The sequence below is a fragment of the Thunnus albacares genome, chromosome 5, assembly GCF_914725855.1.
Source record: "Thunnus albacares chromosome 5, fThuAlb1.1, whole genome shotgun sequence".
Classification (NCBI taxonomy): domain Eukaryota; kingdom Metazoa; phylum Chordata; class Actinopteri; order Scombriformes; family Scombridae; genus Thunnus; species Thunnus albacares.
Window position 1 is genome coordinate 17519348 of NC_058110.1, and position 22834 is coordinate 17542181.

General features: G+C 39.9%; 2 protein-coding genes across 2 annotated transcripts in view; both read right to left on the minus strand.

Moving 5' to 3' along the window:
• LOC122982639 (dihydropyridine-sensitive L-type skeletal muscle calcium channel subunit alpha-1-like) overlaps window positions 1-7688 on the minus strand; it is a 20194-nt gene extending 12506 nt beyond the window's left edge. Inside the window, exons 1-16 of the mRNA XM_044352063.1 lie at window positions 7269-7688; window positions 5761-5866; window positions 3294-3433; window positions 3058-3191; window positions 2788-2940; window positions 2423-2628; window positions 2157-2260; window positions 1911-2056; window positions 1753-1834; window positions 1509-1669; window positions 1188-1413; window positions 882-1089; window positions 616-736; window positions 390-504; window positions 187-286; window positions 15-84 (exon numbers count right to left, since the gene is read on the minus strand). Coding sequence (XP_044207998.1) covers window positions 15-84; window positions 187-286; window positions 390-504; window positions 616-736; window positions 882-1089; window positions 1188-1413; window positions 1509-1669; window positions 1753-1834; window positions 1911-2056; window positions 2157-2260; window positions 2423-2628; window positions 2788-2940; window positions 3058-3191; window positions 3294-3433; window positions 5761-5866; window positions 7269-7453 — 2257 coding nt within the window. The 5' untranslated portion in view covers window positions 7454-7688. The remainder of the gene's footprint in view (window positions 1-14; window positions 85-186; window positions 287-389; window positions 505-615; window positions 737-881; window positions 1090-1187; window positions 1414-1508; window positions 1670-1752; window positions 1835-1910; window positions 2057-2156; window positions 2261-2422; window positions 2629-2787; window positions 2941-3057; window positions 3192-3293; window positions 3434-5760; window positions 5867-7268) is intronic.
• Window positions 7689-10563: 2875 nt separating this feature from the next.
• Window positions 10564-15069, minus strand: tmem9 (transmembrane protein 9). Its single transcript, XM_044352266.1, has 6 exons — window positions 14934-15069; window positions 14636-14778; window positions 13557-13648; window positions 13310-13418; window positions 12290-12421; window positions 10564-12183 (listed from the first exon to the last, which is right to left on the minus strand). The coding sequence occupies exons 2-6, from the start codon at window positions 14723-14725 to the stop codon at window positions 12043-12045; spliced, it is 564 nt and encodes a 187-aa protein (XP_044208201.1). The 5' UTR covers window positions 14726-14778; window positions 14934-15069; the 3' UTR covers window positions 10564-12042.
• Window positions 15070-22834: the final 7765 nt, after the last annotated feature.

Sequence of the window (22834 nt, forward strand, 5' to 3'; positions counted from 1 at the left end):
CATTTTTTTATTACCTGGGAAGTCGGCAGGTGGGAATGGATCTTTTACTTCATTGACATTAGACTCAAACTCATCAACTTTGAGCTGAAGAAAGACAATAAATACATATTATAGCTACTTATGACTGTGACTATTATATAAGTGCCAAGAGTAAACTTGTGATATGAAACCAGAAACAACACTAACCTTGGCTGTGGTGGGCATGCCCTCCATCTTGGCCCTCTGCTCTGCCAGTTTCTTAGCTATCCTCTCCCTCTCCTCATCAGTCTTGTCTGGCATTTTGGACCTGGAGGGCAAGAAAAGAAAGGAGCGGAAAAGAGTTCTCTTCTGCTACTTTTAGTGGTAGTAGAGTAGACAGAGTGGATCGTTCTTGGTATTCATTTATTCACCTTAGTAGCTTCCTCCTCATCTTCTCCTCCGCCTTCTCTTTCTGAGCTGAAGTTAGACTCTCCGCCTCTGCCAGGTTGTCGACAGCGATGGCCAAGAAGACATTAAGAAGGATATCTGGTTGCAATGAGCTCAGGAAAACAAAAGCCTTGGCATTATGGTTAGCATTATGGGTAATTATACAGTTTTTTAATGCTGTATGAAATGGTGAGTTTATGTGAAGGATACAGTTTCCACAGACAAAGAGGACGATGAAGTAGATGGCGACCAGAATGCCAGGGATGACAGGCCCTCCATAGGCCATGATGCCGTTGTACATGATGGAGGTCCATTCCTCTCCTGTTAGGATCTGATAGACAGTGAGGGGTTAAAAAGCTGATAATAATGTACTATTGTCATGTATGAATGGATGAGGTAGATGCTGCCACTGTAAATGAGCTTCCCTAACACTATGGATCATTAAAGAGTTTAAACAGAAGGGAGTCTAGTCTCACCTGGAACACACTGATGAGGGCCTGAGGGAAGTTGTCAAAGTTACTGCGTCTGGGTCTGTGCTCAGAAAAATTGAATTTCCCCCCAAACACCTGCATGCCCAGCAGTGAGAAGATGACAATGAAGAGGAAGAGAAGAAGGAGCAGGGAGGCGATGGAGCGGACGGAGTTGAGGAGAGAGGCCACAAGATTACTGAGAGATGTCCAATACCTGCAAAGTAGTTGAGAGTGGAGAGGTGTTAAATGACAGTAAATTACACTATGACTATTAAATTTAACACAATGATCCTTTGAGGGGACAGGACTCACTTTGTGACTTTAAGGATCCTCAGCAGTCGGATACACCTGAGTACGGAGAAACCCAGGGGAGCCACGGCACCCGTGGACAACATGATCATCTCCAGGATACCACACAGCACCACAAAGAAGTCAAAACGGTTAAACAGCGACATGAAATATGCTCTGGGACCAAGAGCATACATCTTCACAAACATCTCTATAACAAACAGCACCAGCAGTACACGGCTGGCCACATCTGTTGAGGTAACAGAGGAGAGAGATGAATGAGGCTGGGAAGAAACAATTTATGCAAAAAATATTTTTACAATGATATGCATAGCAATCGCCAACCTTGTAAGGAAGTGAGTGATTCAGGCTGGTGGTGGTGCTCTGTTGCTATGGTCAGGGTGTTGAGGAAGACAAGGAACATCACCAGCCAGTAAAAGGCCTTGGTTTTCACATACACCAGGCACTTCATCCTGAAGAACCGGTTCCAGCGACGGGCCAGGCGACTAAATAAAAACATAACGCTTGCTTACTGTGCCAAGCTACCATACATGCCAACACTTACACATCAACAAAACAGTAGACTTACTAATAATAGACGATTTGACTCTTGCCTTCCATGTCATACAGACTGTCTGTGTCAGAATCTCCACTGGTCAAAGGCAGGAGTCCTGACAAGAGAATAACAGTTGTAATTCAATAGCCTCTCTACATAGGATGAGTGCTGAGGTGGTTTATAGTGCTGACCTTTGCCCTCTCTGTCAGCATCAAGGACTTCAGCGTGAGTGATCCACTCCATGTAGCCGTGAAGGTCCTCATCCAGCTGCTGACGCTCTCGCAACTTCTGGAACTCTCCACGCGACCTGGCCTTCTCTCGCTCTTTGGTAAACTCTCTGAGTGGAGAGACGAAGAAAAGTAAAACAGCACATGTGATTATTTTTCAGTTTGTTTACTAGGAGAAGCAAAAGTTAGGTAGCTATAAAGTTGTCTTACCCACTGAGCACACCCAGAACTAGATTGAGCATAAAGAAGGAGCCCAACAGGATGAGGGGAACAAAGTAGAGCCAGGGCCATTCATTTCCTATAGCATCATTAACCTGAAAGACAACACATGATCAGCCACCAACGATGAATCCTGTTAGGTATATATCTTGCTTTGCACAATAAGCGCCTAAAATGCTGACAAATGTCGAGGTGTTGGCAGCAAGACCACAAGTGCCCCAACACTGACACTGAGAAACAACTGAGCTGTCACTAACCCAGTAGAGCACTTTGGTCCATCCCTCCATGGTGATACACTGGTAGACGGTAAGCATGGCAAAGCCGATGTTATCGAAGTGGGTGATGCCATTATTGGGACCTTCCCAGCCTGGCCGACACTCAGAGCCGTTGATGATGCAGCGGCGTCCGTTACCAGCCTGAGCACAGGGTGCAGGCAGCTCACCTTCTGCTGTGGCATAGATAGCTGTGGAACAAGGAGAGGAGATGAATGTCATTTTCTAAATTTAGCTCGTAATTCAATTTACAGAATGTTAATTTAATATTTATGATTGATAATATATCAGGTATGACATAAATGACAACATATATAAGCACAACAGTGTCTGATTGCATTTACACGTACGTGTTCCAGTATAATAGCAGGTCTTATGCATTTTGCACTTGAAGAGTTCCAGTCCCATGATGGCATAGATAGTGACCAGTAAAAAGACCAGCAGGGCGATGTGCAGCAGAGGCAGCATGGCTTTGAGGATGGAGTTCATCACCACCTGCAGGCCTGAATGTGAACAGTAAAACCAAAATGTCTCAGCAATCCTTCCAAACGGTATCAAATGGTATAAACAAGAAACAGGTGCTTTCTGCAGTATGTGTGGATTAAAGCACAGGTCCTTACTGGGAACTCCAGAGACAAGACGTAGGGGTCGCAGCACTCTGAAGGCTCTCAGCGCCTTCATGTCAAACCCGCCACCTTTATCCACTGGCACATCTAATATCTTGTTGATGGTATCCAAGACAAAGGTGAAGAGACTGTAGAAAAAGATGGTGATGGCAGTTATTTAGATGTGGTCAAAAGTAAGCTGTGGCCTTTGGTGGTAGAGAAATCCACCTGCAGCCTGCAGCTCATCTTACCCCATGAAGACGATGACAAAGTCTAATATGTTCCAACAGTTCCGTAAATAGGCGCCTTCATGGAACACCAACCCATACGCCACTATCTTGAGAAAGCACTCTAATGTGAAGATAATCATGAAGATATACTCCAGGCTCTCCTGCAGAAAGATAAACACATACCAGGAAATTACATTTTAGAAAACTCATAACCTTCAGATTGAGTGAAATACAGAATAGCTGGAGTAAATGACAACATTGGCATTTAGCACCTGCTAGGAGGAACAGCATTAGGTGCTCAACAAAACAGTAGCAGGTATTAGATGAACTCATTAGATTTGATAGCCTGTTAGCTAATTTGGATGCAAATTAAACATGACCACAGAGGGTTTAAACAGATGGGTGGCCCTTGAGTCATGCAGTGATGAAGGCAACAATTTGAGAGCTTTGTCAGACAATCTAACACAGTGAACTGTTTAACTAAAAACAATGAATTGCTTTATTCAGGGGTGGTAAACAGATAGATGTCAGGGTGGTCGAATGAAAATATGTTTGCAAATTGGGTCTGTATCTGTGGTTTTATCATCAGTGTTGATATTTTCAAAGACAAAGGAGGTCGACACACAGCAGACACACACAGAACCGAGCATGGTTTTCCTCAGACTTGATGTTGTTTGGATCTACATGTGTCAGTAGTGACAGTCACTGACAACAAAAAGAGGGAACACACGCAAGGAGGGCTTGTGTTATTTCAACAACATGTTACAGAAGCATTATTTTACTACCAAAACACCACATCTCACATATTTGCTTAATAAACAACTTGACATTGTGATTATTAGATTTACTCCTTTTTTCTCTTCATCACTGACTTTGATTCAGAGAAGCTGTAATTTGAGAACAGTTTGGTACAACATAGCTCTATGACAGTCCAGCCCCAGTTACCATCATAATTGGTGAGTTAATTTGAAGTATCACATAAATGCTATGAGACCCTTTTAAACAAATTAAGTCAATAATGTTTGGCTGAAGCAGCCAGCAGCAGTCCTCAAGTCCTGAATCAGCATACGTCAACAATAATACATTAGAAATGTTCCATTTAAACAAAGCAGGGCATCAAGGATACCGTAGCTGCATTTCTACATTGCAGCATATCAATGTCACAAACCATCATATTTTATGAGTGTGGTTACATGAGGCAACATTTGTGGACTCTCCTGTATCCACGTGCCTGCGTCATTGGGGTCTGGGCTGACCTACTTCTAACAGCAATAGGGGGGTGAAGTTGACCAGCTCTTCTTACATCGCTCACCTCTGAGGAATGGCACACTCAGAAATAAGAGGGATTTGTGAGGGGGCTGGCGAGTGTGCCAAAGCAAAGATATTAAAGAAATGGTGTCATTAGGTCCAGATACCTAAAGACTTGGTGAAATGGGCCGGGGTCTAGGTCAGTCGGTTGTATACCAACAAGATTGATATAAGCTTTAGTTTTGCGTGTGGGTGCTATATGTTGACATTGTGCGAGATGTCAGGTTTCTCAGAGACAATGATCCTCACATCTTCTTAAAGTCTGTCATACCAATCCTCATCAATACTGGTGTCAATTCAACATCAAATATCTTGACATTGGCAAGATGTGTACACTGAGCAAGAGCAAACTTATTTATTTTACTCACTACATCATACATAGTTCCCTGGATTGCACTATCCACAGCCTCACAGCAGTGTAAACACACACCTACAGTATGAGGTCAAAATATACTTGTGAACACACACACACACACACACACACAAGCAGCACACAAGGATCAAACACCTTCCCCTCAGCTGGTTTACACTTCTTTAACATCTGGAGTAAGAGAATGAATCCTGAAACTGTTACTGAGGAACCTTAAGCCATTTCAGTTTTGTCAGAATACATGACAAAGGTTTCTCTAATTAGAATGCAGAATATGCCATGCAAACCCACAAAAACTCATCAACTCAGATATAATAAGCTCAGTTTAAAGGCCTGTATATTTTAACCTAAGCATAAATCCTGTGTAGAAACAAATGTAGGAATTACATTACTGCACCTAATGTCTTCGTATTCTGTAAACTGTATCCATGTAGGTGAAAAAAAAATCCACCCACATCATATGTAGTTAATTTCCATGCTTTTGTGCCAATTTCTTCTTCAACAGCCAGTTTCTGATTAGAGGATAAACTACAAGCACAGATGGGACTCCAAGAAAAGAACTGAGTTGTGTCTGGAGGCATTTAAATGGTGTTTGGCACTCAGACCAGTGACCAGCTGAAATGCTTAGCTCTGAAGTCCTTGATTAAGCTGGCTCAAAGTAAACACATACTTTAAACACAGCTGCACACTGTCATCTACTGGTCATAATAGAAAACTGGATTCTGCGGAAGCCAGAGAGCACGAGTGAAATACTCATTGTCCTGAGTCATAGATCAAAGGAAAGGTGCACGTGTTGTCACTCATACTCACCAAGCTTGAATTGGTGTTATTGGTATCTTCTTCAGGCATAGGTAGGAACACAGCCAGAGCTACACAGTTTGCAAAGATGGTCAATAAGATGATGATTTCAAAAGTTCTGGATGAGGAGGCTCAGGATTATAACAACAATACATGAGGAGGGCTGGTAGAATATAAAGAAATATTGACAAAGGGATACAATTTACCTGGAATCATTCATAATGACATTTGAGTTCACTGTGTATATGTACAGGAAATACTAACAACAGAGGAGCCACTTTTAGAAAATAAATGCCCCATCTCTTTATCTGTTTGAGTTGCTCTATACTTTTTGTAATGCAATGAAACAAAACAAACAGCTCAGCTAACAATGATCAGTGCCTCTAGATGCTGCCTGAAACATCATCCCTATAAACAGCCCATCGGGTAGCCAGCACAGCCGTCAAAGCCGGCAAAGTGTAATCCTGTCTGCTGTTCTGCTTCATTCTCGTCAACAGGGGGCTCTCTAAGAGAATTCTCCTGCCAGGTCAGCATCATGTCTCCATGTGATGCCACGGGACAGCTGCAGAGCCCAAGAATATGACTGAACCATTTAAATGCACACAGAGTTTTTCTACAACATAGTTATTTATTATAACACCTGTGAACTGATAACTTCTTTTAAGTAAAATAAGAGGGACTTAAGGAGTTTTAGTGCATTTCTGTAATTTTCCTCTATATAAAGCACATATGCCCTGTGTTACGGAGTGACATACCAATGTGATTATACTACTGCTCTAAAAACTCCCCATGACTTGTTCGAGCATATGGGGACACATTTCTATAAAACTGTTAAAAAAATTATAATTATTTACACTGTTATGATGTTAAACAAGTTAATATGTCCTATTTTAAATGAATTATGATCAACACATTCTATTTTGGATACTAAAATATGTATAATCCAGGAATGGACATCGGGCTAAAAACATGACACCCCCCTATAGAGGCCATAACATCACTCAGCAGCCTGCCCTTTGTTCGTGCTTCAAACCTCACACAGAGGCAGCATTTCAGGGTGACTCTTTCCACGTTAAAAGCAGAACATCAGCTAGTTAGAATGAAAGAGGTGGCTTCATTAATCATTTCTGTCTGCCAGATGTAAATGGTTGAAAAGACGAGGGCTACAAACTTGACTTTGACACAGGGCTGCCAGATACATAACAAACGTCATTGCACTTCAGGAATCTTCTTGAACCAGATTTGTAAGAGACTTGGCTTGGGCATACACTTAATTTCTGTATCCACTCGCTGTCCATATTCTTAACCCTACATGCTGTAATAACTTTATAATAACTAGAGTATGTTACATACTGGAAATGCTTAAGAATGCTTGTAATTATTCAGATGTCGTATTTCTTTAGTGAGGCTGAATGCATATGTTCTTGTGTCCAATTAATATTATAAACACAACTGTCTGTGTATTGTGTAAGTATAATGTAGGTGTGCGTGTGTTTGTGTGTGTGAAAGATAAAGGATACTTCCACTCCACGATGTTGATGCAGGCCTTGCGGAAGGGATTTTTGAGGGTGAAGAGGAAGAGAGATCTTGCGGGTCGTGGGTTGCCTCCCGTGGCCTGTAGCTTCTTCAGCTTCTCCTTCTGCTTCCTCTTCAGCTCCTCTTCATTCATGATGACCGACTTGGCCGCCTCTCCGTTGGCCGCCATCCTGACGCCTCCACCTGAGACAAGCTTCCGATCCTGGAGAAAGGTGTCCTCTCACTGTATAATCCCAAACTGAAGCACGGTATAACTCCTCGTCGCAAAGGCCTCCGTGTTCCAGACCTGCCGATCCTGTGTGCGCTCCTCCGCCGCCCTCTCCTCCTCTCCCTTTGACTCTGTCTCCCTCACACAGAGTCACAGGCCTCTCCTCCTGGCTGAGGGCCTCTGACAGAAAAAGCCCCCTAGGCAGCGAGGAACAGTTGGCCCTGCTGTAGTTTAAATTTAGACTGTGAGCCAGTGACAGGCCATGCTTGGGGATGGTTAACAGGGTTGGGGGGTAGGAGGTGGACGAAGGGAGTAGATGGGATCAAGAGGGGGTTGGGGCAGAGAGCACAACTCAGAGGAGAGACACAGTTTGGGGGAACATCAACACCAGCGCCCTCAATCTACCCTCTCTTTCAAAACAGAGTCAGCAGCTCTCTTGCTGCACACTGGTGTTGCTCCCTAAACTGTGAATAAAAAGTGAGAACAGGAAAAAAAAGTCACGGATGTTTCTGCCTCCAGGGTGACGCTGTGCAGGTGGAGCGCAGTGTTTAGACTCTGGAAAGGGTTTGATGAAAGCAACACACTGGGAGCAAGAAATGATTAAGAGGCCACTTAAGATAGCCAACCTCACAATCCCAGACTTTCACACAGTGTGTTTACATGTGGGGGTTTCTCCGTGTAAATCCTTAGTGCAAGGAATTTAGGGCTGGCTGATATGGTTGAAATCAATGTGATTATCTGATATTGATTAAACTGATGTTCAGTGAAATTAACTGTGCTCCACTGTTATGCTTAACCTTAGAAAAAACTCTTCATACATGTAAATAGAGAACTCAGTTTGTGAATTGGATCCCAGAATTTTGTAACGTGCTCAGCAACTATGTTCTTACATCACATAATTTAAATGAAAGCTGATAAATAGATAAATAAATAATTAAATAAATAAAATTGAATTATCTCACAGCCCTAAAGAGATTCATCTGGATAATGCTTAATGTGATTTGAAAAATAAAATAATATTATACGAAAAAATAGCTTACACCTTTTCTGACAACACAACCTTAAATATGTCAGACGTGAAACTGTTGAAAGTTTTCTCAAAGGTCCTCACATTTCGCATGGTGTTAAATTTTCATTTGATTAATTCATTTGAAGATAAAGCTGCACATTGCGAAACCGATAGCAACATGTTGTGTACTCTGTCGCCCCCTAGTGCCAATAAATAGGAGCTTTCACTTTAGCAACCAAAAGATTATTTCCAAACATCAAGAGGAACAAACAAAAGCATTTAACTCAACCAGAGTATGTTTTATTTTACATCAAGCTGAATGTATAGACATGAGCAGTGCAATACTCCAGTTAGGTTGGAGATAAAATAAATAGGGTAAACGTCCCTATTAAGCCCACTTGCAACTTCTGAATCAAATTAAAAGAAAACCACATAATAATTTTTTGCTGTGTGATGATTCTTCTGATGAAGCTGCTTGTTACATAAATTACACTTTTTGTCACACATGTGTGACATGTGCCTGCTGATCCCAGAAGAATATTTGATACCCTCGGGAGACATTTTTCATATATCTACTCCTGTTTTTACTACTCATATGATATCAAAATTTAAGAGATTAGTGTTTTGAATAAGACATATCTTAGAATATTTCTTGAATTAAAAATATTGTTTCTTTTGAAATCAAAATATGAGTTTTAGCATGTCAGCAAACAGACCACATGCTGCATCAATACAGTAGCTGCATAGTATGGTTCATTGCAATGACAAAGCATGATGAGCATGTATAGTTTACATTTTTGCATATAGTTTATATTATTATAGTGTTAAATAGATAATAAATGTGTATGTTTATCTTTATTTATTTTTTAATTAACATTTTTATCTGGTGGGCTTAAAGTCTGGGATGGATATATATGAGTATAGCTATTTACTTCTCTGCATGATCAATTTATATGTTTCATGTTATGTCAGTGCATCATATATAGTTGTTTTTTTAATGTCATGTGCGTAGAATAAAATATTATGTCTCTTAATCATAAATTCACTGATGTTCCCTTTAAGCCCTTTTTCTCCCTTTTGGCCTTTGAACCATATTCCTCCCTAATTTTGACCTTCCTGGTGATGAATCAGCTCAATAAATCAGATAAATACCCATATTTAAATATCAGTGATATTACATAGGTCAATTCTTTCTGGACAGGCCTATATTCTATCCTAACATAAGCAATAGTTTAATCTTTACTTTTCAGATGAGTTTTAGTTTAAGATGAGATAATAAGCTTCAAGATGTTCTGACTGATGTCTCCTCACAATGAACTGTATGTTTTAATGTTACTCCACAATGAACTGTGTGGATTTAAAATATGTTTTTACAATGTTTTCAAACTACTAGACTAAAGGTGATGAATATTTGAAAATCAATTATTGTTTAATTGTAAATCCTGAAATTGAATCATTTACCATCCATAGAACATTAGCATTGAACCTGCAAACTGTTTTTCTTTCAGTCAGTCAGTCTTCAGAAATCTTCATAAAAACATCTGCACTTTCTACCAGCTGGCTGAACCAGAAATTTTGGCCAATTTCAAATGCTAACAGCACACCATAGGATAGAGATACAGGCAAAATGACAACACATATTGAAAGATGAAGTAAGGAAGAGTAATTTCCACTATAGTTTTGATTTTGGTTTTTTGACTACATTCCAAAGAAGACATTTTGTAAGTTTATCTTTTTCTGCATTGACAACACAGCAAAATTGCTGGTCACACCTATTTCAAATTCCATTTACAGCCCATAGGACTGAAGTGGAGACAAAATGAAAATGGCCACTGAGAGCTAAGAGATTACAGATTTGAATAGAACAAGTGAATATTGCTAAGATTTTTAATATATATATTTATATATCAACAAATCATGAAGTGGGCTTATTTGGAACACCCATGTGCTTAAATAGTACGTTAGGTATCCATTAAGCCCATGCCAGACTTTTGACATATTTTGACAAATTAAACAATAAAAACATTAGAAGTTGGTATAAATGAATTATTGACACTTCAAATGAGAGATCAGACTTTCATTTTAATGAAGATGTTCTCACTTAAATTGAAGCAATGTCTGAAAAGTGGATTTGGTGGGCTTAATAGGGACGTTTACCCTACAAAACATTGATAGCAGTGATATGAAATCATACTTAAAATCAATCAACCGAAAACACTTCAGTGATAAAACAAATAATTACACACACAAATAAAAATTCAGTAGTTCACATTGTGCACGAGGTAATGGGAGTCGGTGTGCCTTTCTTCCCCCAGCAGGGAGCTTCAGTAGTAGGATGCGAGGAGGGGATTCACTGACACGTAATGATGCACATGAGGCCCTTCAGAGCCATGAGGCATCCTGATTCTGCCACGCTTAAACCGCATTATCAGCGGCTTTACAGATTTAGGACATTCCCCAGCGGCAGAGATTTGATTCAACTGAGGATGGCTTTAAAGCTCTGCTAAATGCCCCGTTCTCCATTTCTCTCTTTGCACGGGAAAGGATGTTCCATCAAAAACACTACTGCAGAATATAAAATGTGGCCTTCAGCCTGAGTCGGACAAACATTTTCCACATCAGGTTTACTCCTAAATTAAAGATTACAGATGGAATTTATACAGACACAACTGCCACACAGTGGATGATATGCCTGCCAAAAAAGATTGGTTGATTCTTCCATCTGTTACGCATAAGAGCCAAATGTTGCGTTGGAGTTTGGTGCAACACATTCACCCACACAAGGAGAGAAACAGGAAAAGGCACATATTGGGGCTATCTTAAAAGTCAAAGCTTTAAAATTACAAAGGCCAAAATTTACAATCCTTAATACGCCCAGGTTACAATGCACAGGAATGTACAAATAAAGTACAAATAAATTATAATTATTATTATTAGAAATAAATTATTATTAGTGCTCAATAAGAAAATGTGCAATGCTTGGCAATAGCACATAGGGTTCTCTTACTGCCCAATCACCTAAACTGTCATTCACAAACATAAAGCTTACCTTTTCTGAGGTAACTTAATAAACAATAACTATGCTACAAGAAAACTGCTTGCAAACTGCACTGCAACTGTATTTGACCAAATTAGCAAATAGCTAGCAACAAAAATTATCACAAGGAAGCTTAAAAGCAATTCACAGTCATGGCTAAATAGACAAAAGACAAGTTCTTATTTTATCAAGACATTTCAAATCTGTTACACTGCAAATTGTTGAAATAATTTAGATGATCTTAAGCCATTAAGAGTGCGAAGGCCTTTAGTTTGTATATAATTGCAACTTAGTCTATGGTGCTTAAATAAAATTGGTATTGGTATAAATTGGTGGTATTAAATAAAAACATTGGACTTTATTAGATCAGTATGTCTTAATGGGGAAATAATTCTGAGAGTCCAGTGCTATGAGAGGGGTTAGAAATAGTACAGCTGGTGATGGAAGGCAGCTGAGTACGGGAAAGTTACCTCCTCTAACCCTGGTGTGAGATTGGCTTGGGGTTTAACTAAGCATCTTGTGGCGGTCAAAAACAGTCTTGCGCTGTTCCTGGACCTGCTTTTTCCAGCGCTGCTGTGCCCCCTCAACCCGCTCCAGCACAGTGTTTCCTCTGCCCTGGCTGGTGTCCACCTGTGGACGCATCTCCTGAACACACACATATACAAACCGAGAATGAATTAATTCAAGAACTTCACATTCAACTGAAATAAAAATTCATGCATGTACTGTATGTGTTTGTTTGAATATATACCTCAGAGTCCTCCTCGTTGTGCAACGGCTGGGTGTAGGGGTCATGTTTGCGGATAAGAGGATCAACCAGCAGCAGGAACAGCATGTAGAGCAGCAGTGCGCCAACAACAGACAGGTAAATGATGATGGTTACCTGGGACACACAGTATGGAAGACATTTAGTAACACTTACATAATTTGGAGTTACAACGCTGGCATCAACCCCCAACAACACTGCTCCCTGCTTATCTTCAACAGAACTTATTATCAGTATTATCAGTATTGTTTCCAGTTATTGCCTTTATAATGGGAGTGAAACAATTACTTGGAAATTTTTCACATTAGTTTTTAGGTATTAAGAAGCTCTAAAATGTTAATTAAAAAGTCAGTTTTCCCATTTCTTCATAAGTGACATGTACCAGTAGTTCAGCTCTGACACTATTGCATGATTTTCCCAGAACTACATTTTCTTTTGATTAAACTTCAGACTTCATATGTATGTATGTGTTACATACAATCACACTAACCCTGTTATTATCCTTTAAATGGATAGTTTGGATTTTTTGGAGCGGCGTTGTATGAGGTAGTTACCCATAGTCAGTGTATTACCTGCAGTAGATTTGGGTCGGCATCCCCCCAGTTTGGAGAAGCAGGCAAGAGCTGATCTGCGGCGTAATACAGTGCACGGCATGCGTAGGAATACAGAAGTTTCAAGGTTGAGAAAATGTACCAAAGGAAAGGGCTGTCTGACAGCAAGGTAAACTAGTGAACTAGTTTAAATATAGCTGATTTTTTTAGTTTTCTAGAATACGTTTTGCTGCTGGCCCCGTTCACAGCAGTATATTGCTTAGCTTCCGTGCCAGTACTCCTGTCTGTTTCTCCAAACCTGGGGGGTGCCGACCCAAATCTACTGTAGGTAATACACTGACTATGAATAACTGCCCCATACAGTCCCACTTCAAAAAATCCAAACTATCCCTTTAAGAGACAACGATCTATGTTGTCAAAAGGCAGAGTAAAACACAAAGAAGTTCAGTGGTACCTTGATGGTGTTGCTGCTTCGTTCCTCATACTTGCACTCACACAACAGGCAGTAAGCTTCCACATCATGACCAGGTACCGGCATGGGATCCACTACATGGAGGCAGTTACTGTAAAACACATAAAAGCTGTGCAGTGAGTACTGTCCATGTGCAGGATATTTCTACACAGACACACTAACTTAAATTCCATTGCGCAAAAGCAAGTTTGTTGTGACTGAAAGTCTAAATAAAGGGTCTTTCTCTTACCAATCCTTCTGGGAGACGTTTCTGTTGTAGATGTGGCCGCTGATGTTTCTGTACGGAGGGCAGATACACTTGCAGCGAACATCCTCAAAGCTCTGTAATGTTAATAAAACCAGGTCAAAGTGGCCCGAAACTTCGCTAACTGCTTATTCAGTGTTATCTCAAGTATGTATTTATTTTGTTCCACTGCATTAGCCCTTTTCTTCCTGTAATAACAAAATGAATTGTAAAAACATTTGGCATATATAAATAAAAAATAATATATTGATATTTTTACATTTAAGGTTACAGTAGACAAGAGAAGCACACATACAAGGTTATCGAGGATCTTTACACAAACAAAATATCAAAAAGCCAGTCTAGAGATGATTTATAAGATCAATTACTTCAAACATTGTCAACAAGGTCCACTCATACATTACTTTTAGGGCACTTTAATAAATCAGTTTAATATGTGAAAAAATGTTAAAAAAACCTAAAAAGACTGCAGATGTGCTCTTCAAAGTGACTTGCAAAAAATAACATTGTCTCTACTATTATTAAAGGAACATAATTAAACTTAATTTCTATAGAGTTTCAAGGTGCTTCACAGGTGCACCTAAAATATAATAAAATTCTCAGGGAATGGTGAAATATTAAGGAATAATACAACATAAAATCATTGGAGCAAGAAGATATAAAATACAAGTGATGCTTTTTAAAATGTGTCACAGACTCAGCTGATCAGATACTAAGATGCAAATTGTTCCACAGCAGTTTTTAAAACAATAAAAGTATGATCCCCCTTCATCTTGAGCCTCAACTGTGTAGTTTTGAACATCTGGTTGCCAGACCTTAGAGTTCTTAGTACAGAATAAGGGGTTAAAACCAATAATATAATAATATATATTTTTTAATGCACAAGAGCCTAACCATGGAGAGTAACTTGAAAGTAATAAAAAAATCGCAATACTTTTTATCCACATTTTGCTGCTAATTGGTAAAAACTTTCGGGATTAAAGGAGACACAAAACTCATAATAAAATATAAACTGCTGATAGTTCATGAATATATCCATCAGGTGTGGCGCTGACGGTTTTTACCTTCGCCTGTACAACAGCAGCATCCAGCAAAAACACGGTCATCATTGCGGTGATAACAAAGGCCCAGCATCCTTCCCTGCCAGACGACATTTTCCCTCAGGCAAGACGATTTGCAGGACGGATGCAGAATCACCAGCACGGCTCTGTCAAAACACAGCAGTCTGGTTAGCAGATATGAGTTAACGTTAGCAGCCAGCTAACAAGGAAATCAACGAAACAAATGACACATCACTGCGGCAACACTAAAACTAAAAACAACCTCGAGCTTAAACTGGCATCTGCAACACAGTTAACTTACATTATAACAGTAGCTTAAATATTCGTTTATGCTATGCATTCAGGTTGTAGCTGTAAACTAGCTCGATGTATTTAAAAGAGAGCTCCGAAATTTATTTTGGGCTTCCTCTTTCCGGGTTGACGTCACGCACACACGCACGCACGTACGTTGAAAGAGGAGGAAACACGTAGCGACACTGTCATCTACTGGACAAAATACGGAACAACAGGTGAGATATTTGATTAACTGAATTTAAAAAATAGTGGATTTACTCAGGTAACCTGCTGTAATTAAGTGCAATTTTGAGATACTTGTGGGTCTATTAGATTAATATTTTATACACATTTCAGTTAAATATTGTACTTTTTACTCCTCTGTATTTATTTGACAGATAAACCAATAGTTACGATGAGAAAAAAACAACAAACAAAAACAAACAACAAAGCAACACTCTCAGTTGTTTTAAATCAGCTGAAGACTTTTCTTTTGCTGCTACCTATTATTAAATCAAATTTGACGCTTTCAATTCATTTTTTGCACTGCCTTGTGACTTTTATTCTCATATTTTATCTCTTATTCTATTTTAGCTTTTTTTTCATTTTCTATTCTCTTAACTCTTTAATAACTATTTTAGTTTTAGTTAAATGTCTTTTTGTGTTTCTTTTGCACTTTGTCTTAATGCTTGTAATGTTTTATGTAAAGCACTTTGAATTGCCTTGTTGAAATGTGCTATACAAATAAACCTGCCTTGCCTTAACAGTAAAAAAATCAATAAAGCAGTAAAGTAAAAGATAAAAATGCCAAAAAAAAATCACATTCAAAACATGTAATGAGCTTAGAAAATATGATGCATTGTTATAGAGTCATTAACCCCCATTATATGGAGCAGTTTAAATGAGCTCCATCATAATCAAATAGTATATTATACATAATATTATAACACTGACTACTCATAATATATTTTGTGTATTGCTACTTCAGGTTTTACTTTCACTGTGCAGAATGATGTATCTGCAGAGTTTGACACTAGAAAGCTGTTTTCACATTCATCTGCTGAAGTTGGAAAGTTTTGTACGAACATGAACATTCTGACATCACAACAAGTTTGAAAGCCAATCACAGTCCAGTATGCAACTTACACAAGTGGGATGTAGAAACTAAAAGTGGGAGACGATTTTAGAGTAGATTTTATGAAATAAACAAAATAAACAGTTTGCACACTGCAGGACTCAAATTTACATTTCAGCTGTTCAAGCTGTTTATTTTGTTTATTTCTTGATTTGCTCACTTGCAGCCCAGCACCTTCCCTCTCCGGTTTGGATGTGTGTGCACACTGCTATCAGGGTAAGTTTTGTGTCCAGTAATTAAACTTTTATAATATTTCAATAAGCAGAGATTCAGAGATGCAATTTTAAGAATCTTTAATAAGGTGTGAAAGTACATCTTGCTAGTGATACATATTTAACATTTTGAATGCATGTCTCTTACCTGCAGTTGAGTGTTTTTCCATTGTGGTGTTGCTTTTACTTACAGTACGTCAGTGATGTGAATACACCTCAAGGGATTATTTTATGTCAGATCTATCTATCTACCTAGTTACAATAACCTGTATAATAATTACTCAATAATATTTAGTGTTTAATAACATAACATCAACATTCTGCATTTACTAAAACACATAAATGAGGAATAATGTGACTCATCAGAATATTTTCCCATATCTTTCAGTCAACACTGTTCTTATGTCAAATCCTGTCTCTCTGGTGGAATTTGAAATATAAGCCCCAGCTTCTTGACCCAATCAATACCTATATTTCCTCATAATCCTGCTCTCACATCTCTCTGTATAGTAAGATACTCATACCTTTAATAAGCCATGGAAATCAATGGCTCACAAATTCAGCCTGAACCACTTGAGCTCGTGGTCACAGAGATCAATTGAGACCACGGTTATTTCTCTAATGAGCTATGATATCAGTGTGAACAGCACGACCCCATCCTCTGTCTCACCTCAATCATTCATGTGACCCTTGAATCATCCATTTAAAACAACTGCAAAGCAGCTTGTTTATTTTATATATATAGTATGAAGATATGAGGTATTGGGATTCTAAGTTTACAAACGGTGTGAACAGATTCAATTTGTTGGTTGTATTTTGCTAAAACCACAGCTGTGATAGGACAGAAACTATGTTGGCCTATTTGTATGAATAGACTATGGAATATATTAGTGAGTATGAAGGATAGGAGATGATATAAGAAGCTACTCAAGTTGGTCCCTTGTCAGAAAACATGGTGTGAAGAGGTGTGTATGCTGAAAGAAAATATCAGCACTGGCATGATTACAAATTTTGTTTTTCAGTGGTTTACAAAAAAATGGACCAATGAGATGTGGACTAAGCCAAATTGTCTACATGTTAAATGTAGAGGTTTTTGTTTGGCATATAATTATGGGCAATGAAAATAAAATAGTTTAAAAAATCAGTTCAGAAGGAAAGAGTCTATGTGTGAAATGTCTGAAAACCAGATGTTGGTATTATAATAATGTGCAGGACAGGCTCTGACATTTATGTGCATTAATAAGATACATGAAAATGACATGCACTTGTATGATTAGATAAAGATTATTAATCTCACATTGATTATTTACATAAAAAGACACTGAAATAAAAGATGACTTTGTGAGTAGGATTTTTTTGCGTTTACAGATTATTTAGAGAATACTGGGATTGTATTGGTTGTTTTTTTTCCATAATACCAGTTTGTAGGTTCTACTACATACTGATTATAATGGATGTAAAGCAGATATTTATTTTCTGTGATAATTTGTTAGTTTATTTTCTTTCTTGTGAATGTGAGTGCTGAATTCTGAAAGATGCTAGTGTGTCCCTTGTGGAATACTACATTGATGATATGACATGAAAATAACTAATTTATTTATTCATTCATTCAGTAAATCATGCATGCATTTATTCATCTGTGTAATAATCACCATATCTTTTAATAGCCGTAATACATGTTGTATCATAAATCATCTCATAAACTCTCTTCAGTTTGTCACTTCTGCCTGCATGTCGTTCTCTCAGTCTTGTCACTGTAAGCCACTTAGTTCTCTGTCTACTCTGATGCATGGCTGCCCTTTACACCCTCAGGCCAATTACAGCATAAATGACACTGACCAGAGCTCAGTGGCACGTCTCATTATCGGTTCAGAGCTCTCATGAAGAAGAAGAAAAAGGTGATTCAGCCTATTTTTGGGACGCAAACATTATTCATTTAAGAAAGGAAAGAAATCTAGTTACCTTATGTAAAATGCTTTATTAGCTCTAAAAACTGTACAAACTGTAACTGATGCAGACGAATACAAAGTCTGTGGGCAGTGGACTTTGTACACACCTTGACTATAAAATAGCAAGTCAAAATTATACATAATGGAAACACTGCAGGGAAATCCAACTTACAAACGAGCACAGAAGATGTCAAGTTTTCTTATTTGTCAAGTACCTGAAGGTATTGACTGAATCACATTATTCAAAGCATTTATTTTCATGGGACTGAAATATTTTGGCCACTAGGAGATGCTATAAGGCCCAAGGCAAGGGAAACTGAATCCAGCCCTGCAGACTTTAGTGGAAGCAGACTTTGGAGTGGTCGGGATCGGGAGTGATACAGACAAGATGTAGGAGGACATGTAATGTAAAACAAGATTGAATAGGTTGTGAAATTCACGGTTGGAGCTAAAAAAAAAAAGCACATAACAACAACCTTGATGTTGTATTTTTAGCCAAATTGCATTGATAGCGGTGATATTACAGAAGACCTAACTGCTTTTAGTATCGATGATTTTAGATGTATACTTAAGCAACACATTTATGTGGTTTAAAGCATCCAAATAAAGTCGTACATGACCTACTGTAGGGAGATACCTGTTTCTGTCCTTATTCTCCCACACAATACACCCCTCAACCTTTCAGCCTGGTTCTTTTTGACCTTTATCACATCATCTGCAGTGTCTTTTTGCTCTCCACTCCACTGTATCATGCTTTTGTAGACAACGCTGTTTGAATAACAAGACTATCTCTGGGAAGCGATAACTCCTCTCCTCTCCTATCCTCTTCTTTCCTCTCCTCTCCTGAGGTGATGCATTGTGGGCAGCAGGACTATTCTAATAGACACACATGGTAATTACAGTAGTGGGAGGCAGCAGACAGTGGTGGTCCAGGGACAGCACAAAACTATAAATCACAACTCCTGGTTCCGTCCTCCTGAGCGTAGCCGATCACGCTCAACCAAAAAGCAATTCGGCCAACATGTGTTTGCACATTTGTCTTCATCAGCCACTGGCTTGTTTTGGCCCCCTGCGGCTGAATTTTCCTTTCCCGTGGTAATCAAACATGGACTTCTTCTCAAGTGTTAGAGTCAAAGTCGGCTATATTAGGAACAACAATTAGCCACACTTGAGATGCAGCAAGAGAAATGATTCTACATAAGCAAAATGCAACTGAATGGTGAAGAGGTTATTTTGTGTTTACGTTGAACGTTATTTTGATGAATATGGCTTGCTGAAGTGAAAGAAACAAACAAGAATGAAACTACAAAATGCAGGAAAAAGATAATTTATGTAACCTTCAAATCAAATATCAACAAAAACATCACCTAGTGTCATTTTAAATAATGTTCTTTTTGGAGTTAGCGTGTCTAAATCAAAGAGGTTGCAATAGCAAAGGTGTTAGAAAAGTAGGCAGTGATGTTGACTCAGAGTACAGTGTGTGTCCTCTCCTGCTTTATCCGTATGGACAGCTGCCTGTCAGCCAGCTGAGCCCATGTAGCGGAGAGGTGTCTGCTGAGGAGCTGGTGTCAGCAAGGTGAGAGCAGAGCCCAGCTACGCTGAGCTGAGCTGAAATGGATGCAGAGGAGAGAGCGTCTCCTGCCTCTGAGGGACACAGATTTTCAGCGAGGAAACAGAGACTGCTGGAGCAGGAGACTCAGCCAGACAGAACATGAAAGCCAAGAGCGGCCATGACACATGATGGACACAAACGCAGGAAGAGAAGCTGCCTCCTCCTCCTCCCTTTCCCCCCCCTGCTCGCTATTCTTCTCCTTCAGCAGCGCTGCAGAGAAACAAGACCCCTGGAGAAGAGGGGAGAAGGGAAAAGGAGAGATGATGCCTGAATTGCAGTGGCTCCCAGTTGAACTCTGGCGCCCCTGTAATGTGTGGTCTTTGATGTTGCCCGAGATGTTTAGAGAGATACAGAAAGCTTCAAAGAGAGCTTCATAGGCTACTCATAGCATCGTGGCATGTTGGTTGGAAAAAAGGAAACCCAGCAAGCTGCCAGAAATCCACATGCATCTTTCAAGAGAGACCGGGGGTCAGGCAAGAAGACAGCTGAAAACAATAGCGAGAAATGAAAGGTGACATGAATTGAAAGGTGGATAAATAGCTGCAGGGGAGGATGGAAGTTTGTTGTCAGTATAAAAGGATGCGATGTAGGCTTTTGTCTTGGAATAGCTGCCAGTTGGTTTAACAAGGCTTGGCAGGCCAGTCAATAGACTGTCAGCCATTAATGTCCACATTTCAGTGACACTAACACCATGTTTAAGACTGATTTAAACATCCACTGAAGCATCAAACCCTGAAGGATAAAAATGCTACACACCTGGCTGATCAGTGAGCAAAATGAAACAGATGCATGTTTGTCACGTGTGTCTCACAGAAATGGACCCGTATAGAAATCAAACTGTATGTGACACTTCTTTCTGTGTCAGCTGCTTCAAAGAATAAGGGGAAACAAGCTAAGTGGTTTAAGGTCACACAGAGTCAGGAGTTTGTCTGACAAAAAACAGACAGATCAGAAAATATTGTCAAGTCAAATTCTTCGGAGAGGGACCAAACCTTTCATTTTCCCTGTCTGCAGTGGGGATGGATGTCTATATGTGGAAGAGGACCCACATCCTTTAATGGGATGGTGTTGAGTTGTAGTGACGCAGTCAATGCCACCCCCTTACCCTATCTCCAGCGATTCCCTTGTTGTGGCTGTTTGTGATCCACCCGGCCCAGCTGCAGGCCACATCTGCAGGCGTGATGGATTTTGTCCATAGGGGCCTCCTCCTCCAAATGCCACTGTGACTCACCTTCCTCTGTTTCAGAATTCGCTGTAATCTGACCTGGCAGCTCAGCAGTGTGCCACAATTTACTGCCTCGGGCACTATCACAAACAAACCTAAACAATATACTAAATAAATAGATAAAACAGAGTATGAATGCCTGTACATACAGCATGACAGAATTACAGGTTACCATCTTTTTCAGACAAGGGGAACACTGGTGCCTTTTCTCTCTCCTTCCCCATTTCCTCCCTCTCTCTCTGACCACAAGCGGCTTGCAGTGAATCAGATGTAAACAGGGTGATCTGAGACCAAACTTGTCATCTCACAGCTTCAGAAATCAATAGAGCCCAACATTCTCCCTCTAATCTTGGCACACGTGTGGAGCGAGCTTGGGCCTGAAAAGGAGGCAGGGAAGCAGAAAGAGGAAAGAGAGAAAGAGAGGTGAAAATGGATGAAGGGGAGGTCTGCCCGGTGAGAAAATGAGAGACGGAGCTGATCAATTCAGATTACAAAATGAGAGGCTGAAGTGAAGGGGTAGATTTACCCAAATTAACAAAAAAAAAAAAAAAAAAAAAGAAAATCTCACCTACCTCTAGTGGTATGTAACCATGCAGACAGTTTTTGGTTTAATTTGTGCAGGATTGTGGACAAATTGTGTTCCCATGACAGTTTTCATTGGAAGGATAAAACCTGCTGACAATGAAGTCTGTGGCTGATTCAGAGACAGACTGTTTTGTGGAAGGATGCTGCTGTAGAATTTTTTTCAGTGTCATTTTTCACTGCTGTGAGCACCACAAAAGAAATCCCATTCGCCTTCATTGTATTGAGGTGGAGGCAGAAATCTCAAAGATGGATATCTCAAAACCTGGACAAACAAAACCAAAACTATCTTCTTGGCTAAATGCCACTTGCGTGCAAATAATGTGGTGATCTGATCCCTTACGTGAGAAGTACTATCTAGCCAATCAAGTGACACACCTGCAGCAATTCAGTACATGTTGTAAAGACGCAGCATTCAGCATTTTGCTGTGTTTGAAATCCTGCACACATCTTGTTTTGCTTTATTGGCCAGTTACTCTGTGTCTCTCGTTTGCCGACTTGCTGTTAATAATTCTTTGCCTTTACCACTCTAATTAAAATAATTTCTTTGCACCAAATGAATTCCCATCCCATCTCTCCTACTGCTTTAGAACACAGCTACCCCACCCTGTTAAACACCCTCTATCATATCTCACTCTGTCTCCGGCCTTTATTGACTTTATCAATAGGCTCTCCCTTAAAGGAGGAGTGGAGAGGCTGTTTAACAGACCTGAGGAAAGCAAGAAACAGGGATTGTGAAAGGACAAGAGAAACAGAGCAAGAGGGAGGCGGAGAGAAACTGAGAAAGAAAAGGGAAAAGACAGAGAACCAGGAGGAGGTGGGGTTAGAGGGAGACGCTCCACTGCCTGGCTGACAAACAGAGGGTCCCTCCAGAGCCAGGCAGATGAGAAGGAGAAGAGGAGAAAGGGAGAGGGGTGAGAGAAAAGGAGGGGAGTTTGATGTGGGCAGTCAACCCCACCACCCTCCAACAGCCTTCCCTCCCTTCTTCCACCACCCCCCCCTCCAGCAGAAAATCTATGCCTGCACTCTTAGTATTCCTCCCATCTCTTGTGAAGGCTCTGCGGAGGGGAGAGCAGACAAGTGGACTGCTAGTGAGGCCCTGGCCAGCCGTGTGTGATGCTAGCTGGGAGTTTTTTTTTTCCGTCTTCCTTTTTAGGATGGGGTGTTTGCTCAGGGCTGACAGGACAGTCAGAGCACCAAGCCACTTGAAAACC

Bases quoted from the DNA above. Each gene is read 5' to 3' on its own strand.
- tmem9 (XM_044352266.1), bottom strand. From the start codon at position 14,725: ATGTCGTCTGGCAGGGAAGGATGCTGGGCCTTTGTTATCACCGCAATG. The intron at 13,649-14,635 runs GTAAAAACCGTC...TTAACATTACAG, and splicing joins CTGCTGTTGTACAGGCGAAG to AGCTTTGAGGATGTTCGCTG. The intron at 13,419-13,556 runs GTAAGAGAAAGA...TGTGTTTTACAG, and splicing joins AACGTCTCCCAGAAGGATTG to TAACTGCCTCCATGTAGTGG.